We start from the raw sequence: 21,421 nt of genomic DNA, 5'->3' as shown, positions 1-21,421 counted from the left end.
GGCATACCGCAAAACAAACGAAACAGACTTGTCTTGGAGCGCTACGGTCGAAATGGGGGTCCTGTTCATCGGGAGGGGTGTGGCGTACCGCAAAACGGGACTCCACGAGATACTGTTCATCTCCACAGTCGACCTCTTCCAGCCTCCATGGGCTACCGTCGACCTCCTCCAGCCTCCACGGGCTCCTGTTCATCCAGTCTCCACCACGCGCTACTCCACCAGCTACTGTTCAACCACCCCTCCACGGGCACCCCTCCACCGTCTATTGTTCATCCAGCCCTCCACGGGGTCGTCCTATTCATCCAGCCCTCCACGGGGTCCTGTTCATCCAGCCCAAACCGGCTCGATCGAGGCAACGCCACGGGGTCCAGTTCACCCACCCCCACCGCTCACTGTTCATCCAACCCCCCCTGCAATGCTCATTGTTCATCCAGAGAGGCAGCATCGATCGATTTCAGTTAGAAGCAGTAGCGAAGGAATCGCTCGATTGGGTTTAGTTAACAGCCATCCATCGATCGCTCGGATTCAGTAACGCGTAGCCTGTAGTGCAATCGCTCGGGTTCAATTAGAGACCAACGCCTCGCTCGGGTTCAGTTAGAGCCAACGCCTCGCACACACGTGCGTACGTGTACGAGAGAAACGCGCATCGCTCGGCCCCCGACCACCCACCATAACCGGGAACTCCCCGAAATTTTCCTCGCCCTTGCTTCTACCATGGTTTTTTCCGTCATAGACGGCCCAAAGAATGTCATGCAGCTGCGTCTCCGGCCCGCCCAGGACAAAAAGCCCATTTTTTGTCATGATTTTTTGTCATGGAAGTAGGAGCCCACCACATCTATGATGATACCGGGTTTTGTCACAATTATCATCATAGAAGTGTCATATGTATGACAGAAAAAAAATCGTTCGGCCCAAAATGTCACGGATGTGTCTTTTTTTTGTAGTGATCACTACTCTCTGTATGCATATGTTCATGACGATCTTCTGTTTCTTTCATTTGTTTACTAGCTAGCGTGTCTAGTCCTCTCTATACGTATAGTACATAGCGTCGACCAAGCACGGAGATAAGAGAGGACACTTCTCTCTATTAGTTAGCTAGCTAACACAATATATGAAACACCTAAATTAACCCCCCAAAACCCCCTAAACCCCCCCCCCCCCCTTAAAAAAACAAAAACCCCAACACCTGAAATGCTGACGCGTGTATCCCTATTGATCCCGATTGGTGCCACCAACTGGGACCAGAGGGCCTCCTGCCTGGGCTTGCCGCTCCGGCCATGTGGAGGCCCATCTGTCCCGGTTTGTGTAAGAATCGGGACTAAAGGTCAAGGGCATTAGTACCGACACTTTAGTCCCGGTTCAAAAACCGGGACAAATGGCCCTTACGGACCGGGACAATATGCCCTTTTTCTACTAGTGTGTGTTTCTCCTATGGACCGCCACCCAGGCTCAAAGGGATCATAAAATTGTTCATGCTAGAAACTTCCGTGTGCAGCCACAAGCTATTATGGGCTCTAGTATAGTTGAGTAAGTTGCAAGACCTCTTTCAGTGGTGGGCTAGTAGATGTAGGGGAAAGTAGGTGTAACTGTCCACCCGGAGTAAAGAGTTATTGTTTCAGAAAGACTGTGTCTCCTTTCTCCGACCATGGATGTATTCGAGTCTTGTGTGGAAAAGTGCGCAAACCTCTGCAGAGTGTACAGACTAATCATGGTTAGTCGTGTCCCCGGTTATGGGCGTTTTAAGTATCTAGTTCTTGGATTATCATGTGGATCTCATCACTCTTAATATAATTTGATTGGGTTAATGATGATGCTTAATTGGGATTGAGTTGGGTGAACCTTCTCAATGTTTAACAACCACCATGATAGTTAAATAAAACTTATTCCTCTGTAGTAGGGAAAATTTGGCTTTATGCAAAACTGTAAACCATAGAGCTTTCCACCAGCCATGTATGCATGTAGTGATAGCATTATTCTGTTCATTACTCTCTATGTGTTACATTGCCAGCATATTCCATGTGCTGACCCATTTCGGGCTGCAAGGTTCATGTTGCAGACTTTTCAGACGACGAGTAAGGTGCCTTAGGTCGTGATCTTTCACTCAGTGATGCTGTTGGAGTTGATGGACTCACTTTATATTCCAAGCATTCCGCTGTTATCGTATTTAGATGGCCTTAAGCCATATTTATTGTAATAAGTTCCCTTTTGAGACATTCGATGTAATAAGTGTGTGATTGCTACTCTGTTATAAATCCTTCAAGTACTGTGCATGTCAGCATTACCGATCCAGGGATGACACTGTTGCACAGAGATCAGACAGTTTGAGGTCTGGTCGCTACAAACTGGCAAGCTCCGGTGGCACGACCATGGAGGACCGGTGTTTCTATAGGCTATGTCAGGTGCTGGAACTAGCACGACATCAAGCTGCAACCTGCCAACGGTGATGCTACAAGTGGTGAGGCACACAACTATGAGCGAAAAGACGTGATGCTACCAACGACGATCTGGGATGCTGGAATCGGCAGCGTGGAGAGCTGCAACCGGCGGCGCCATATGCTACAAGCATGCGATGAGGGGATGCTAGAATCATCTATGTGGAGAGCTGCAACCGGTGCGCCGTTTTGCTACTACCGGCAACCCAGAGTGCTGGAACAGATGAGGAAGGATGCTTCCACGGCGAGCCAGGGAGCTGCAACAGGTGATGAACACTACTAGAAAGAACCTTACCAGTAGCATGGGTTTTTGGACTACCAGTAGCGTAGGTTCTCATGCTACTGCTATGACGCTACAACTATTTTTTAGCAGTAGCGTGTGTTTTACCCCACGCTACTGCTAAATAGACATACCAGTAGCGCTGGTGCCCCATGCTACTAGTATTCCACACCCACAACTACTAGTAAAGGAATATCAGTACCGTTTCTATGTTACACCCACGCTACTAGTAACAAATTAGGATTTAAAAAAAAAAAAAAGTCTACCTATTTCAATCATCAATCATACATATCTGATGTAGATAATTAACACACGCACATGCACACACGCACACGCGTGCGCGCCGCGCGCACACACACACACACACAATATATGCCACACGTCTATGTCGTCGGCGTCGGCGCCTCCACAAGGCCGTGTTGATGGTGTTGATGTCGTCTTCGTCGCCGTCGTAACCCTGTGTCGATGCCGATGTTGTCGTCATCATCGTCGCCGCAGCCCAATGTCGATATCGTATTCGTCGCCGCCATAGCTTCATGTCCATGTGTTCCCTACTAGGAACTCACAAATCCTGGAATTAACTAATGAACCAAGACCACTACTAGGAACTCAAAAGAAGCTGGAGCATTAGTACAATATTACAGTAACCTATAGATCACTAAGTAACAATAGCAGAAACAAAAGCATATAGCAGCAGCATAGTATATATATGAATTATAAGCAGTTCCTAACAGACCAATCCTAGGAATTGGGGAAAACCCAACTTAAGAAGGATACAGTGCTAGGCATGACCAAATCTTATTATAGATTCCGAATCCAAGATTTTGAGGCAAATTGCAACAAGCAAAGTTTGTGCACCAAGTAGGAGTAATTCCCAGGTCATTCGCAAGCAAGCAAGCAAGAAGGCATCAGCAACAGCAGATTATTACCAACATTGTACCCTTTACTGTCAGGTCACTTCAATTTAACTCTTGGTTGCAGATGTATTATTGTTGTATTACTAGTAATCATCGGTAGTAACAGCACTTGGTGTGTCAATCAATAAGCATCAGAACCAACAATGTCTCTCTAGCTACACAATCATACTAGTATTACGGTCTATTTGACTAGTATGACGGTCTAAAACAGAACAGAGGGGAGTTTGTAGGTACCTGGGTTTGGCCGTGGACGCCGAATTCAGGGCCGAGATATATACTTGTAGAGCATTTCAGCCTCCTCATAGTTATCAGGCTGCATATAGGCCCAGACGAGGTTACCCAACAACCTTCAAGACAAAGCAGAGCCTTAGAATGGCGTTTGCGGGACAAATGAAGATGTACGAAAGACTTTCATTACCTTGCCTTTTCATCCCTCAAAGAGAGATATAATACTCTTCCATGAGACTTAGAAATCTTTGCTTTCCACCGGCCAGAAGCTAGATCCACATCAACCATTCTCAGCTTCACTATCAGCATTTCAATCTGTTTCTTTTGTCCTACCGCATTTCTGGTTCAACACAGACGAAGATTGTTATAAATACTAGGCTACCAATTCATACACAAATGTGATATGGGTTTATTATTAGATTATATACGTAAATTTACAGGTCCGAGATACCTTGTATAGGTCAAGAAGAATATTGTTAAGAGACTCCCGAGCTTCATTGGGACAACGGTCACAGAAGGATCTTATCGCATCGATGGCTTCTTCAGCCCGGTTTGCTTGTTTCAATATAGTAGCCATATCCTTCAATGCACTCTCAATTGTTCACCACTGTTAAGAGCTGCTCAGAACAATGGAACTTCCTTGTTTGGATCCTTTTCAATTAATTGGAATAATAGAAGCAAAGTGAGGAAGCAAAGCTAGACACAAGCTTATCTTACGAAAGCTTTTACGATCAAGATTGTAAATGCATCCTGATTGATTCACAAGTCTGCAAGTGCCACAGATAAAAAATACACTGTGTAAACACAGGTAATGCACAAAAGCATTTCGGTCCATCAGGAAGAATGAGCACCTGTTAGAACTACTAGTGAGACACACATAGTGCAGTTGACCATCACATCTTGCCAAAACCGTTTCGATATAATCGTTTGATACAACAGACTTCCACGTTTACAATCATGGTGTTTAGGATACCTATTTATTTTTCTAAGATCAGTGCTTTAGCCTGCTACACTAGAAGCAATACCAACTGCTACTTTCTACTCTCCTCATCTGTGAGAGGAATAAGTAAATCAAACACTCATACACGTTCAACACCACCCTCCACGATCCAAGTAGTTATCAATTAAATAGGAAAAACACTAATACATATTTCTTTTTACACCACAAGGAAAACCGAAATCCATCGGCCACAATGTGTGTCATACTGCCGAGCATGGCTAGTAATAACTATGCCAACAAAACAAGGTTGTCCATGGAATTTCAGACATAACAACACTTAGAGCTCTCGCCTGCTGAGCTAGACAGCGGTGCTCCTAAACCTAAAAGGCGCATCTGGACTCTAACAGCAGTGTTAGATAACTTACCAAAATCTGATGACTGGTAGCAATGGCAAAACAAAACTATCGAAGAAAACTGCCTGCAAACATGTATCCATATTATGGGGCAGAGTTGATGCATCAATGTAGATGTAGCACACCAAATCAATGGAATATGAACCAAAATAGCAGAATCTAGATTCAGAATCTGACCAATAAGCAAGAAAGAGGATCCAAGAGCGATGCTGAACTGATTTTGTTGCTTGGAGAGCCAAGTCGTTAAGGTCAAGGAGCCTCAGACCAGCATCATGGGCTTGGTTAAGATCAAGGAGCAACTGTTCTTATCAGTAGAGTTTAGAAGAGGAGGAAAGAAAGGAAGAGAGAAAAGCTAAGACCAAGAGAGCATCTATTCTAAACTGAACCAGGTAAAGCAATATAAGTATCTATAAATAAAGGGCTATATCATTTAAACCAATGATACTGTTAATTACTAAGCATGTAAAAGAAACATCTGATATAACTAAAGCAATAAAAGAAGTGTCACCACATGCAACTACCATGACTATGTGATGTGCAATATACAACTAAACCACTAAAAGATGATGTACTAAACAGAACAAGAAATACCAGTACATGGTATTTAAATAAAAACTAATATGTATTGAACACAGAGACGGCCAACAAGAATATAAGCATGCAGCAAGAGAAACTGAAATAAAAGGAACATTTAAATAACAAGAACTACAACCAGAACTAGATCATGACCACAAGTTGATCACAGAGTTAGAGTAGCATCAATTCCACATGAACACATCTATATGCATGGTAGGTTAATGGTTTAACTGTCAATTAAGGATACAATGCTAGTATATCAAACAAGTGCACATAGGACCACCAGCAGCACCAAATCCCCAATGACGATTCCGTAGGCATGAACTAGAACTAGAGTATGGACTAGTGGATCAACCGGAGCATTAGCACATCAACAAATCTAGGCCCAAATATGAACCCTAAACAGTAACCAACTACCCCAACTAATTTCAGTAAAGCACAAATCAAGTAGCAGACCATAGCCATCAATCCAAGCGTCCTCAAAAACCTAAGTCATATTACCAGTACACGAAGAAGACCAAGATCACCACGGCCATGGTCTAGGCAGTAGAGGCAGCAATTGGGCAGAGAAGGAGAAGCTCACCATGAAGGGGTTATAGCCGAGGCCGTGCATCGCCACCGCCACGGTTGCGGTGTGGCCAACTCACCGTCGTCACATGACGGCAGGAGGGGAGGTACGCGAAGCCGTGGAGAGGCAGGCGACCGCCGCATCGCCAGCGACCACTGGGCCGCATCAGTGACGCGTGCAACACCTAGGCACAGCCAGGAGGTGAGTCACACAAGAGCAAGGCGCCGGAACCACGCCGGCGACCTAGCCCGGCAAGCACCGAAACCCTAGCAAGGTTTGACCGAAGCGAGCGACCACACGAGGCAGGGGAAAGCAGATCGAAGAGGTGGATCAGGTAGAACTCAGTGAGGGGGAGCTGTGCGTATGCTGGACGGCGCCAGAGCTCGCCGGAGTTGGCAGGGGAGGCCAGCGGCAGGGGCGGCGATTTGGGGATCGCGTGGGAGAGAGAGAGAGAGAGAGAAATGAGAGAGAGGTGAGGAGGCCAGTCGGGCCAGTGGATGTCTATCCACAGCTGTAGCGCGGGGCGACAAAGAGCGTTAGTGCTATGGGCGACGCTAGGCGCCGGCGCACCGGCCCAACAGTTGGGCCGGTCCAGCCCTGACCGCCCGATTCAGCGATTAAAGACCGTCAGATCTATCCCTCGTTTCTTCCTCCTTATGAGTCATTTTTTTTTAAAAAAGCAACAGCCCGAGCGCCGTGGAGACCACGCTATACCTCGCGAGAAAAAGGCCGAGCTTGAAGCACCGCCGCGGCGCCCTCGTCGCCGGTGGGCGCCCTCGCCGGCGGGCGCCCTCGCCGGCCTTCCGTGTTTGCCCAAGAACCGCGCTCGCCATGGATGTAGCTCCGCCGCCCGCGCTCGCCGGAGATCTGCGCTCGCCATGGATGCAGCTCCGCTGGCCGCGCTCGCCATGGATGCAGCTCCGTTGGCCGCGCTCGCCATGGATGCAGCTTCGCCGTCCGCGCTCGCCATGGATGGATCCCGCCCGCGCACGCCATGGATGCAGCTCCGCCTCGCTGGCGATTGACTGGTTCCAGCAAATATAATTGGCCGTTGTAGCATTTTTCGTTGTTGGTCGTAGCAAAATGGAGACACGGTTGCAACAGAAAGGTCGCCATTGTCGTGTAGCTCACCGTTGCAGGTAGCAAACATTTGCATTCTAAAAAAATGAACGGATGTAACAAAACCCGTTGCCGGACGTAGCAAATACCTATGACAGTTGTAACAAAAAAGCCGTCGTCGTCGTCGCGGGTCGTAGCTCGGCCGTGATTGATGTAGCAAAACATTATGTCGGTTGTAGCAAAAAACGATGCTAGTTGTAGCAAAACCACCACGCCGGCTATGTGTTGTAGCAAAACGTGATGCTAGTTGTAGCAAAAATGTTATGCCAGTTGTAGCAAAAATCTATGCCGGTTGAAGCATGTAGCAAAACTGCAGCATTTTATCATCTTCTTCCACCTCCAGCCGTCGCTGGTTGAAGCTTTCTTATTTTCATAGTGTCTAGTTGTAGCTTTCTCTCTCAATGGTTGGAGCTTTTTCCAACAACCGTTGAAGCTTTTCTACCAAAAGTTGTAGCTATTTTCTTTTTAGCAGCACTTGGTCAAGCCTTTTTGTGTCATTTCGGTTGAAGCTTTTTTAATCAAAGGTTGTAGCATTTCATGTCAACGGGTGTAGCTTTCCGGCGATGGCGCTGATCGCTTGTAGCTTTCTCTACATCCGGTTGAAGCTTTTCATCTAGGGGGATGAAGCTTTTTTTTTAAACGGTTGCAACATGAGGGGGTGCGACGATTCTGCGGAAGCCTCCGGTGTCGTCCATCGCCGCCCGGGTCGTCGTCGGCGAGGCAGAAGCACGAGGCACGTGGGAGTTGCAACCAACGGAAATGGGATTGGTCAAACGACCTTGCTGCATCCAATGGCGAGCGGGGCAGCAAGCGTGGCGGAGTGAGATCTACATCCATGGCCGGCGGGGAATCGATCTTCCATGGCCAACGGCGAGTTACTCACGCGCTGCAGCGACGGAAGCAGGAGATGCGGGCATCGGCGCTGCGTGCTGCAACGACGGAGGCAGGAGACGAGGATGGGGCGAGATCCGCGGAGCTGGGAGACGGGGATGGGGTGGGATCTGCGGGAAGTTGAAGAAAAGCAACGATTTGGATGGCCCCGCGTCCTACGTGTCGCTTGGTGGATGGCTGAGGCGAAGCGTGCGTGGACGCGACCGGCCGAGTGGTTCGGCCGGTGCCCCGGCTCCAAACGTTTCCCTAGTGCTATTGCTTTAGTTGTAGCATTGCATAGGTTCCAAGCGCTGCTAGTGTCTCTTGACCTGGCCGTGTGGTGTGGCACATTTAACAGTAGCGCCGTCCACCCTAACCATCGTTGCTGCTAAATTGTACCAGTAGCGCTTGTTATTCCTAGCGCTACTGGTACTTAGTAGTAGCGCTTCTGCTTAAACCAGCGCTACTAGTAAAATTCTATCTATAAGCGTTTTTCTAGTAGTGAAAGTATGTATCCACGACGAGGCCGGAGAGGTGTAACCAGCATGGGGGCAGTGATACAACCGGCAGCCGGCGAGTTGCAGCCGCATCCAGCAACGACCGGCAACGGCGAGCTGCATCCTTCGAGAGGGGAGCTCCAACTAGTGTTTGGAGGGTAAGGCTGGGTGCGCGGGGCGGGGGGGGGGGGGGTGAGCTGTTGAGCGCTGACAAGGCGGGCGCTGCCGCGTTCTCGCGGGGGCGACGAACTGACGATGGTGAGCACGTTGAAAGCAACTCAGTGCGGTGGATATCACATATAGGATGAGGATAGAATTTGAACGGCTAATAATGCGTCAATCGGACGTGCACGGTGCGCCGGCCGAAGGCGCCTATCGTTAGCCAAAAGATAAACCAACAAATCTCACGCTGGACTGGCCCAGATCGGACGTCCTTCCTGCACCTGATCGGACGGCTTGCCACTAGTCTCATACTCGTATCTAGCGGTCAAATCTAAACTGGTGGAGTCCCAATATTTGAGTGCCCCGTACTTTGTGGTTGGAGATGCTCTCGTTTTTTCCAAAAAAAAAAGAAAAGAAAAAAAAAGAGATGCCCTCGTTGAGTCGGTTTGTCTTCGTGTCTAGGGAGTGTCTAGATTCGTTGTCTTTGCACACCCCGACCCCAGCGGACGCACCCCACCCTCCCGGGCCTCTTCTCTATTTATATTTATTGTTACTATTATAATTATTGTTTATTACTATGTTGCGAGGCCGCCCTTCCTGCCCTCCCATCTCCGGCCGCCACTGCCCGCCTATCTCCGGCCGCCACCGCCCTCCCTGCTCCGACCACCGCCGGGTAAGTCCTCCCTCATTGCCGTCCCTCTGCTGTCCCCTTCCAAATCTGCCAGTGACCCCCCAGGTCGCTGCCCAAACTGCGCCGCCCCCCGGAATCCCCAATTCACAAATCCAGATCCGGCGTCTACTCCAATTCCTTCCTCTTCCCAGCCCAATCGGATCCTCGCAGGTATCCGAGTTCAGGTTGTAATTAGATTTTTCTTCATATATATATATATACAGATCTCTCAGCCAGGATTCGATACGGTGCAAGTCGACATGTCAAAGCGCAAGATCTCGCTCCACAGCTGCAGCACCGCCGCCGCGGCGGTCGAAATGTCAAAGCGCAAAATCTCTCTCCACAACTGCAGCACCGCAGCCGCCCCCAAGCCGCAGCAACACTTGTTCCTAGTGTTGGACGACTGGGATAAGGGCTACAGCGTTCGCAAGGTGGATTTAGACGCTTTGGACTACGCCAACGATAACTGCGAGCCTGACGACTTCAGCGAGCCGCCGCTCGCCCGCTTTGACGTGGTGCACGGCCACTCGTACGCCTTCGTCGCCCACGGCACCAAGATCGTTGCCATGAAGCCCCATGAGGTTAGCCCCGCTATCCCCGCCTTCGACACGGCCACCTCCGCAGTTGGTATCCTCCCGTGGCCCGAGTTTCGCATGTCCTTTGGAAGGCCCATCCTCGTCTCCATCGACGGAAGGCTCTTCCTCTTCATCAACCGCATCCACTACCTTGGCGACCCGCCAGTTTGCGAAGCTGTATATGCACCTGCAGTGCAGAAACCGTGGGTCTGGTCGTCACTCGACTCGCCACGTTCGCTGCTGCCGTTCACAGCTCCTGTATGCTATGCTGTACACCCGGATGGGCGCACCCTCGTGGTGTCATCCCGTAAATGGAGGACCGTAACCGAGGAGGGCACCTTCTCCTTCGACACCAAGAAAATGGAGTGGACGCGCCACGGCGACTGGCAGCTCCCTTTCCGCGGCCAAGCACACTACGTATCTCAGCTGGATGCATGGATCGGCATGTGCCACCATAAGGGTGGCATCGGTCATCTCTGTTCCTCGGATGTCGTGCCAGTTGCCGCCGGTGCAACGACCTTACCACGATGGAAGCTCCTCGGAGAGGAAAGGCTTTTCGACCCGGATTCGCCGCTGCACCTGGGTGCCACCCTCGTTCACATGGGCGGCACCAGGTTCTGTCTCGTGGAATCTATGTGGCACAAGGCCGATGAAGACGTGCGGCAGCGCAAGGGCAAGGAGAGTGGAATGTACGTAGGGCCTCCTCAGGTCGTTATTCGCATGACAACGTTTGATGTTCAGTATGACAAAGATGGTGAGCTGCTTCTTCAGTCACGGTGAACTCATGGCTGCAGAGTTTTCAGGAGAGCCCATGACAAGCTGGATTCGTTGGCTGGCCCCGTGGCATTCTGGCTATAAGCATCTTGAATGCAGATTTATTTTTATTAGCCCCGTGGCATCCTGGCTATAATATAAGCATCTTGAATGCAGATTTATTTTTATTAGCCCCGTGGCAATATTGAGTTATGTAAATCCCTGGAATTGAAGTAAACATGGTTCTGAATTGTTTAATATTAGGGTCTGTCTCAGTCGACTGAGACTTCGCTATGTCTCAGTCGAATGACGTCATCCTTGTGCGTATCGTGTAGTTTCTGATAGCTTTTTTTTGAGCGGTAAACCAACACTTTATTAAGACGGGGTTCGGTTTACAGGAATCAACCACACATGGCGACCCACTTCTAAAGACGAAGAAAACTTGGCCAAACTATGAGCATCAAAAATTAAAACACGACTTTCAAAAATAAAAACACAGCTATCAAAATCCCTTGCTGAAGCTTCAATCTCCTTAATGATCACACTATAAGGGCCAACCGATCCCTTATGTATCTCTTCCACCACTGATTTGCAATCACAAGCAATACCGATTCTCCTTAACGAGAGGTCTTGCGCAAGTGCCATAGCTTCTCTGCATGCAAGAACTTCTAGTGTCGCCGGGTCGTGAATATTGTAGTTTCTGATAGCTCGTTTGTGATGTTTGCTTGTTGGGCTTGTTTGTGGGCTCGGTTGTCTCCTGTTTTCTGTGACGGGCTTCACTGGTTTAGGCTGGCTTGCATTTATATTTTGTCTCTGTCAATTAAGTTGCCGTGCATCGGCTGAGGTAAGATTAGCTGTTCGTGCAGCTTGTGCGTGTTGGTGTTGTGTTCGCTCTCTCTCTCTCTCTTTTCTGTTCAAGTCTTTTTTTCTCCAGTTCCTTAAAAATAGAAATGACAGGCATGCAAATTGCACATGGTAGACGGACATGCTACTGACATGTGTATAACCCCATCGGCACTACTTTTTAAAAAGAAAAAGAATATTAAGTTATACATGGATAGTGGGCGTGCAATTGCGCATGGCCGGAGTACATGCAACTGTGTACTGACCATGCAACATTTTTTCCAAAAGAAGTCCAAAACACCACCATTTAGAAAAGGAACATAACACAAATCCAAAACGGAAAAATAAAAATAGAAAGGAAAACAAATGGTAGAGAAATGAATAAAGAAAAGTAAACCGGGCCCGCCCAAGCACTCAGCTCCCCGCCCCGCCCGCACCCTAGTTACACCTCGGCTAATGTCGCTTCGAATTGCATGTGGACTACAACATATGTGGTCACACACGGGCGACGTGCAACTAGGTGGCACGTTTGAAAAATAAAAAACAACACTATTTAGAATAGATAAAAAACCTACAAAAACAAAAATAAAATTAAAAGTAGAAAAACAACACTATTTAGAATAGATAAAAAACCTACAAAAACAAAAATAAAATTAAAAGTAGAAAATTAGAAATAGTCGTAGACATGCAGTTGCAGCCGGGTGCGACACTTGCAGTTGGGGGGATGTTGTCGGGCTTGCAACTGGCCCGCTCCCTCTACCGGTGGCCCCTCCGGCAGAACAAAAAAGTCCAGTTGCGGTCGAGTTACAAGACATGCAGTTGCGGTCGGGTGCGACACTTGCAGTTGAATGCCTAGTGTTGAACATGTAACTGGCCCGCCCCCTGTCGGTGTACAGAAGTAGAGGCTCTACTTTGTACTCCTTTACCTATGCACGGGCAGTCAGAGTCGCGCCTGTGGCCACACTTAGCAGGGCAAGGGAGGAAAGCCGAAGCCACAAGACGATCAAAGCAACGCCAAGACAGAAACACAAAGAGCAAGAGGGCGAGGCGAACTCCCCCGGCAAGACCCTTGCCGGGGCGACCCGCCCAACACCAACAAAGCGCGCCACCCTTGAGCTCGAGTTTTCCAAGACCATCAACCACATTGGAACCAAGACTCGGGAGGCGCCTTCATGGTGGCATGCAGATCTTTGTGAAGATCATTAACACACACAATATCAGATGAGGACCAGAAGACGAGACCTTCGGCAAAATCCTTGCCGGGGATGACTGCAGTGTCACGGCAAGACCCTTGCAGAGGACATCAGCGAGGGCGCGGTCAGATCCGCGTGCACCAAGACCCCACTGCCGTTCCCATGCAACTGCCAGCCCAGCCAGCCAGGCGGGCACCTGCGTGGCAACGTGCGGTCCCGAGGCCAACTCAGCAAGCACCTGCGTGGTGGCATGAAGATCTTCATGAAGACGCCACCACCGGACCACCTCAGCAGCCTGCCAGCCTACATGGCGCTGCCCGCCTTGCTGGCCTGGACGCGCGTCGAAGCAGGGCGAGGCGGCGATAAAGTGAGGGGACACCTCAGGGGCGCATTTAATGCGTCTTGTCCCGTAATGGCAAGAGATAAACATAGCTATTGTACCCTTCAACCTCCTGTGTGCCACTGTGGTGCCTCCTTCGACTATAAAAGGAGGCCCGAGGCGTACTGGAGGGGGATTCGGCTCTTTGGGCAAGTCACACTCGATAGCTAGTTCAAGAACACTAATATACACACCAAAGCAGGACTAGGGTATTACGCGATCTCCGTGGCCCGAACCTGGGTAAACGACCTTTGTGCTGGCTCTTAGACCTGCCCTTCTCACAACCTCGCGCCCGCCGACTACCGTAGGGATCCCGTTGATCCCATAGGTGTCATTCTCACTGATATCCCTTCTCCCGCCGCCCCCTCCGACAAAACAAAGGTCCAGTTGCAACTATGTCGGGGGACATCAGTTGCGGTCGGGTGCGGCGCTTATAGTTGCGGAGCTGTTGTCGGGCTTGCAACTGGCCTGCTCCCTCCGACAGAACAAAAAAGTCAAGTTGCGGTCGGGTTACAAGACATGCAGTTCAGTCGCCTGCCACACTTGAAGTTGCATTCCTAGTGTCAGACATGCAACTGGCCCGCCCCCTTCGACATGCAATTGTGTGCGATCGATGTATGTGTAAACAAGTGACAATATTTTTTAAATAATAGTAGCAACAGAAAATAAAGAAAAAAGAAAAAGAAAATGGGAACAAACCAAAGCGAACAACCCTATTAATCGCTCCTGTCCCCAGGCAACCCGAGCACTAACAAAAAATTCAGACTAGAAGAGAGCCCAAAAAACAGACAAAGACAAAGCCATACCACCCCTCCCGACAAAACACCACAAAATTTCGGTCGGAATACGACACTTGCAGTTATGTGACTAGTGGCAGACAAACAATTTTCCACTTCCCCGACAAAACTCCACATAGTTGCAGTCGCATTGAAGTTACGTCGGGGTGCAACACTTGCAGTTATGTGCCTAGTGATAAACATGCAACTATCCCCTCCCCCGACAAAAAAACAATTGATTTACAGTCGATGAAGTTACGGAGATTGTCCAACCAGATGACAATGTTGTCAATTTTCAAAAATAAAAATGTGTTGCTTAGTTAAGAAAATAAAAAAGAATAAGGTAACTAGAATCATGCAAAAAAGGTTTGAAAACAACAATAAAAAGGAAAAAAAGAAAAGCAAGAGAAAAGGAGAAAATACAAAATGTAAGAAGAAATTCAAACATGACAAGGAACATCGACGAAATAATCATTTAAAATACTTACAAGTAAATAAAAGATTAAAAAAGATTCTCAACCGCTTCCCCACCCCCTCTTTGGACGGTTTGTTTCCTCGTTGAAAAATTAAGCCCAAAACTAGACAAAAAAGAAACTTCTCAAGCCCAGCCCACAACGCATATTTGGCCAACAGGAGAGAAAAGAAACAACAAAAGAAAAGGAAATTGGCCCATCGCGCATGTAAGCAATTGATTTCAGTATAAGACAGACATATCTACATAGATTTGAAGAAACAATGATCGAACGGCCAGGGAGCCGGACTGAGTTTTAACAGTCCTGTATGAACCTAAACAGAGAAAAATAAAATAAAAATAAAAATCGAGGCCTATGAACTGCTACTAACTGAAGAACAAAAAGACACACACAAGTCACTTCACTCTAACTGTTCGTTCCCATCCTGTAGAAAGAAAATCAAAAAGAAAAAACGAAACGACCTAAACCTTGTTGAACAACCGGCAAAATAAAGCCCAATACACAAAGAAAAAGAATCTCCGCCCAGACACCACCTGAAGCCTACCCGACGAAAAAAACAAAGACAAAAAACAGGCCCACCCAGTTCGTTCCCTATGTGGGCTGATATACAGGAAACAACATGGCTGCACGGATCCTAAAGCAACACAGAGATTTAAGGGTCAACAAATCGACTGAGACTTCACTAAAAATCAGTCGACTGATTTTTAGCAGAGCCGTTAATATTATAAGATTCTGTAATTCTATCTAAAAACTAATTTTATATATGTTTTGCTAAAGACACATGTAGATGAGAAATAACCATGTCACATCTAAGTCCCTCACCATATACATCTAATTGCTATAAGGTTCGTGTCAATTTAACATTTGCCCATGTAATTGTTGTTTTTTGTGTGAGAGAATTCCTTATTTGACCTCCCTTTAATTGTGATCCTCTATTTGGCCCTAAAAAGGAATTTTTCTCTATTTGACCCTACTTCTAAATTTTATGCTCTATTTGACACTTTCATCGATTTGCCTGTTAGGTGCTACTTGAAAGACACATTTTGCCCCTAAAAACACACACCATCTATTACAGAAATTCCCTCACAGCTCTCTTAATTCATGTTGTATACATCCACCAAAAGATAATCATGTGGTATAATGCTCAATTCATGTTGAAACCTACCACAAAAAGCTGGCGTGAAAGGCATCAATGAGGTTGATGTAGGGTAGAACCCTAGATGCCCGATCTTTCATGATTGCAGGGAATCCTACAAAGAACACGAAGAACACGAGGGGAAACACGAGAGAATCACTCAAACCAACAAGATTCAGTCACACATATGCTAGATCCTCGAAACACAAAGAGTGATACACGATCCAAAGTCAACAGAGGACGATACAAAGGTCTTCTTCGTGAGGAGGTCTTGAAGGGTCTTCCCGTGATGGGCTCTTGAATCCGCTTGGGGGATCTTCTCCGAAGAGGTCGTGAACTCCGATGGAGAAGTAACCAAGCGGATGAGCAAAGCTCTATCTCAAATATGAGCTAAACAAGTGCTAACCCTAACTAGGAGGAGGAGGAGGAGGTCTATTTATAGTCTAAGTGCAAATGGAGGCGAAATGGAAGGGTACATGGGCCTCGAGCCCAAAGTTGTGCACACACAGGCAGCGGACGTCCGGTCTCCACCGGTCGTCCAGTGGCTCGCGGGGGTCCGGACGTCCGATAGGGCTCGGACTTTCGCTAATTTCGTTATGTAAAAGTGGTATCGGACGTCCGGAGACGGCCGGTCGTCCGGTCGCTTCGGACTTCCGCAGATTTGGCTCGGGTGTGGAACTGACGGTTGTCCGATGGGGGCCGGATGTCCGCTCGCTGGGAAGTGTTGTCGGACGTCCGGTCCTGGGCGGACGTCTGCTCGCTGTTGCTCGCGTCGGCTGGGACTTGGGTCGGCTGGGCCTTCAGGCGCCGGACGTCCGCTAGCTGGAGCTTCAGGCGCCGGACGTCCGGTCCTGGTCGGACGTCCACTCGCTGTAGCTTCTTCGGTAGCTCTTCTTCTTGTCCCTCATGCTCGATGTCCTCGCTGTCTTGTCCATTGGATGTAGTTGCTCCGTGGCCTTCCTCCAAGTACCTGATCACACACAGTTTTTCCGCTTGAGGTAGTAGCCATGTCTCATGTGTAGAAAGTGGTAGTTCGGAGAGGAGCGAGTTCACCTTATCTTCGATAGTCTTTGCCCGAGTCTTGTCATTGGTCCAAGTGGTGTCGTAGGAGATGTAGATGTGTCCATGGGGATGATCGTGGGATGCTCCACATCATCTCCCCCCCTTGGGAAAGATCTGACCTCGGATAGAAAGCTTCATCACCATGGTATGGCGAGAGGTCTTTGACATTGAAGATGTCGCTCACGTTGTACTTGTTGCTTGGGAGGTCGATCTTGTAAGCGTTATTGTTGTAGCGTGCTATCACCTTGAAGGGTCCATCGGCTCGGGGTAGAAGTTTGGACTTGCGTTCATTGGGGAAGCATTCCTTGTGAAGGTGTAGCCACACAAGATCTCCAATATTGAATATCATGGGTTGCTTGTTGATGTTGAGCTTGGTCGCGAGTCATTGTACTTGGCGCTCAATGGTGTGCCTTGTATCTTCATGCATCTTCTTGATGTCACTTGCTCGTGCACTTGCGTCCATATTGATGCGCTCTAGTGGAAGAGGAAGAATGTCCAATGGGGACAATGGGTTGAAACCGTAGACGACCTCGAAGGGGGACTTGCCGGTAGTCGAATGTCTTGCGGGGTTGTAGGCGAACTCAACGATGGGTAGGCACTCCTCCCACTCCTTGATGTTCCTCTTGACCAGCACGCGTAGTAGAGTGGAGAGTGTTTGGTTTGTCACCTTCTTTTGGCCGTCGGTTTGATGATGGTATGCCGAAGAGAACAAGAGCTTGATTCTGAGCTTGGCGCATAGAGTCTTCCAAAAGTAACTCAAGAACTTGATGTCGCGGTCCAAGACAATCGTCTTTGGCACTCCATGGAGGCGCAAGATTTCCCTACAGAAAAGATTTGCAATATGTGAAGCATCGTGTATCTTTTGCATGGGATAAAATGAGCCATCTTAGAGAATCGGTCCACAACAACAAACATGGAATCCTTTCCATTTTGAGTTCTAGGCAAACCAAGTACAAAGTCCATGCTAATGTCTTCCCAAGGTTGATATGGAATAGGAAGTGGGGCATGTAAAGACCATGGGATTGAACTTTTGACTTAGCTTTGCGACATGTCGAACATCGGTTGGTGAAGCGTGAGACGTCGCGGAACATCTTGGGACAAAAATAGTTCTTGGAGAGCGTAGCAAATGACTTGTCGCGTCCAAAGTGTCCCATTAGTCCGCCTCCATGAGCCTCTTGCAAAGGAGAAAACAAAGAGAAGACTTGGGAATGCAAAGTTTGTTAGCTCTCATAAGGTAATCGTCCTTGATGTAATAGCGTTCCCAAGATGTATGCGTCAAACACTTGGCATAAGGAATAGGGAAAGTAGGATCATGCGCATACAAGTCTTTTATGTGCTCAAAGACAATGACATTTAATTGAAGTTTGGTGACAAGCATGCATATGCGGGAAAAAGCATCCACCATAACATTATCCTTACCTTTGATATACTTGATGACATAAGGAAATGACTCAATGAATTCACTCCACTTAGCATGACGCTTGTTCAACTTAGTTTGACCCTTTAGGTACTTGAGCGTTTCATGATCGGTATGGATAATAAATTCATGAGTGCGAAGATAATGTTCCCATTCACACAAAACTCGCACTAAAGCATATAGCTCTTTGACATAGATGGGCTAATTGAGTTGTGCTCCTGAAAGTTTCTTACTAAAGTATGCTATGGGGCGCTTCTCTCGCGTTAACACACCTCCTATGCCACTACCACTAGCATCGCAATGAATTTCAAAAGGTTTGTCAAAGTTGGGTAATGCAAGCACGGGAGCATGAGTAAGAAAATTCTTAAGCTCATCAAATACGGTATCTTGGGATGGCCCCCAAACAAATGGCACAATTTTCTTACTCAAAGCATGCAAAGGTAAAGCAATGGTGCTAAAATCCTTCACAAATCTACGATAGAAACCGGCTAATCCAAGAAAACTACGCACTTGTTGTAAGTTTGTTTGTTGGGGCCAAGTTTTAATAGCATTGATCTTAGATTCATCTACATGAACACCCTTAGAAGACACGATGAAACCCAAGAAAACAAGCATATCAACACCAAAAAGGCATTTGTCCATATTAGCATAAAGGCGCTCTTTCCTAAGGGTTTGCAACACGGTTCTAAGATGGGTGACATGATCTTTGAGGGATTTGCTAAAGATAAGAATATCGGCAAAGTAGACCACAACAAATACACCAATATAGGTTCAAATAACAAAATGCATGACTCGCATGAAAGTACCGGGTGCTTCGGATAAACCCATTGGCATAACTAGCCATTCATATAAGCCAAATTTGGTTTTAAATGTGGTTTTACATTCATCACCTTCTTGGATGCGTATTTGATAGTAGCCACTCTTAAGATCAATCTTAGAGAAGATGGTGGCTCTGCTAAGCTCATCTAGCATGTCATCTAGGCATGGAATGGGTTAACGATAAACCCGGTAATAGCATTGATGGGACGACAATCGAAACACATGCGAAATGTACCATCTTTCTTGGGAACAAGGATTACCGGGACGACACAAGGGCTCAAGCTTTCACGTACATGGCCATCATCGATGAGTTGTTGTACTTGCCGTTGGATCTCCTTGGTTTCCTTGGGGTTGACGCGGTAGGGAGCCTTGTTAGGTAGAGGTGCTCCGGGGATGAGGTCGATTCGGTGTTCGATGCCTCATAGTGTAGGTAGACCCGGAGGTAGCTCGTCGGGGAAAACATCTTGGAATTCCTGCAAAAGAGAAGACAACATTAAAGGTAGATTGTGAGAGGTGTTAGTTTTTGTTGCCTCATCCTTGCACAAAAGGACATAGTGCATAACACTTGATGGGTCCTCACACACTTCTCTCATCTCACTTTTGGTGGCAAATAGAACTAAGTTCTTCTTGTCGCTCATCGTGGAGGCACTTGATTTTGGCTTGTGGCGCTCACTCTCTTTTGGGTGAGTCGCTCTCTCACACTTTTCTCCATGATGGGTGGCTTGCTTGTTGGCGATCACTTGACTTGGAGACATAGGTCGTAGCACGTACTCCTTTCCTTTCATCTTGAAACTATAGTGATTGGTACGCCTGTTGTGGATGACGCCTCGGTCAAATTGCCATGGTCGACCAAGAAGGAGGTGGCAAACGGACATCGGGACGACATCACACTCCAAAGTGTCTTCATATGCTCCTATCTTGAAAGAAACTTGCACCGTATGCTCGACTTGAATTGTGCCGGAATCGCTTTGCCATTGAACCTTGTAGGGGTGCAAGTGCTTCATCTTGACCAATTGGAGCTTGGAGCATAGTTCTTCACTTTCCAAGTTGTGACAACTCCCTCCATCGATGATGACCTTGACGGACCTTCCATTGATGCCGACCTTGGTGTGGAAGATATGGCATCTTTGGTCTTCATCTTGTTGATGTTGAAGAGTCAAGACCTTGGAGACAACGAGAGTGGGGCTCGAATCCTCATCACAAAAGACTTGATCATCTTCGTCTTCATTCACGCGCTGGTGCATGGCCACTTGCTCAATGGCTTCCATTTACTCTTCACTCATGGAGTCATAGGTTCCGTCATCATTGAGGATCATGGTGCGCTTGTTGGTACACTCAAAGGACTTGTGGCCTCGGCCACCGCATGTGAAACACTTGATGGAACTTGTCTTGACGGTCTCATTGGTTGGAGTAGATGATGAAGCTCTCGGCTTGAAGTTGCTTGTAGTAGGAGGACGACTTGAGGTTGTCGAAGTTTTCTTATAACTTGACTTGTCATCATTGCTTGTAGATGGCTTGGATGAGGTATAAGGTGTTGGAGTCGTTGAAGCTTGGTTGTTGGAGAAGACGTGGCTCTTGGAAGAGTACTTGGCGTACTTGAAGTCATCTTGCACTTGATGTTATGCTTTGGTAGCTTGATGCACTAGCTCAATGAGGTTGGAGTAGGGTTGGAAATCGGCAATCTTCTTGATGGGATGATTGAGGCCATTCAATAAACGGGCCATAGTTTGCTCATCATCTTCCATGACATTGGCTCTTATCATGGCAATCTCCATTTCCTTGTAGTATTCTTCAACGCTCTTTGTTCCTTGCTTGAGTAGTTGGAGCTTCTTGAAGAGGTCACTATTGTAGTATGTTGGCACAAAGTGTGCTCGCATGACATCCTTCATTTGATCCCATGTGGTGATTGGTGGTTCACCTCTTGCTTCTCGGCACTCAAGGACTTGTTCCCACCATATGAGCACATAGTCTTGGAACTCAAGGGATGCCATAGCAATCTTCTTCTCTTCCTCATAGTTGTGCAAGCGAAAGATCTTGTCGACCTTCAATGCCCATGAAAGGTACTCTTCGGGATCATTGCTTCCATTGAACTTGGGCATGGTGAACTTGAGCTTGCCATAGCGTTGCTCTTCATTTTGTTGGGGTCAGGGATGATGATGACACCCTTGACGTGGATGATTGTCAACCTTATATTGCTCTTGGCATGGAGGATTTCCATAGTCATCATGCTCTTGGTGAACTTGAGGTTGTGGAGGAGCTTGTCGAGCTTGTGGAGGAGCTTGAGGAACTTGACGATGCACTCTTGCTTGGTAGTTTCGCTCTTG

At 47.7% G+C, this 21,421-nt stretch overlaps 2 protein-coding genes across 23 annotated transcripts; one reads left to right on the top strand and one right to left on the bottom strand.

Annotated features, from left to right (window-relative positions):
* Window positions 1–2,659: 2,659 nt before the first annotated feature.
* On the bottom strand, window positions 2,660–6,873 carry LOC123120470 (uncharacterized). 22 transcript variants are annotated; one of them, XR_006459485.1, is made up of 7 exons: window positions 6,370–6,871; window positions 5,388–5,509; window positions 5,223–5,275; window positions 4,309–4,624; window positions 4,048–4,197; window positions 3,864–3,976; window positions 2,660–3,266 (listed from the first exon to the last, which is right to left on the bottom strand). XR_006459485.1 is itself a non-coding variant. In XM_044540502.1 (5 exons), the coding sequence occupies exons 2-5, from the start codon at window positions 4,353–4,355 to the stop codon at window positions 3,096–3,098; spliced, it is 444 nt and encodes a 147-aa protein (XP_044396437.1). In that variant the 5' UTR covers window positions 4,356–4,474; window positions 5,223–6,873; the 3' UTR covers window positions 2,660–3,095. The 22 variants fall into 22 exon arrangements, 7 of the variants coding, with proteins under 7 accessions (XP_044396437.1, XP_044396452.1, XP_044396428.1 ...); XR_006459491.1 differs by having other exon boundaries at window positions 4,309–4,474; XR_006459486.1 differs by having other exon boundaries at window positions 5,388–5,487.
* Window positions 6,874–9,486: 2,613 nt separating this feature from the next.
* LOC123120463 (uncharacterized) lies at window positions 9,487–11,263 on the top strand. Its single transcript, XM_044540462.1, has 2 exons — window positions 9,487–9,675; window positions 9,897–11,263. Exons 1-2 carry the CDS (start codon window positions 9,580–9,582, stop codon window positions 11,025–11,027), a joined length of 1,227 nt encoding a protein of 408 aa, XP_044396397.1. The 5' UTR covers window positions 9,487–9,579; the 3' UTR covers window positions 11,028–11,263.
* Window positions 11,264–21,421: the final 10,158 nt, after the last annotated feature.

The sequence above is a fragment of the Triticum aestivum genome, chromosome 1B (assembly GCF_018294505.1).
Source record: "Triticum aestivum cultivar Chinese Spring chromosome 1B, IWGSC CS RefSeq v2.1, whole genome shotgun sequence".
NCBI lineage: Eukaryota > Viridiplantae > Streptophyta > Magnoliopsida > Poales > Poaceae > Triticum > Triticum aestivum.
The sequence above is the reverse complement of the archived record's forward strand: the minus strand, read 5'-3'. Positions and strand labels throughout refer to the sequence as shown.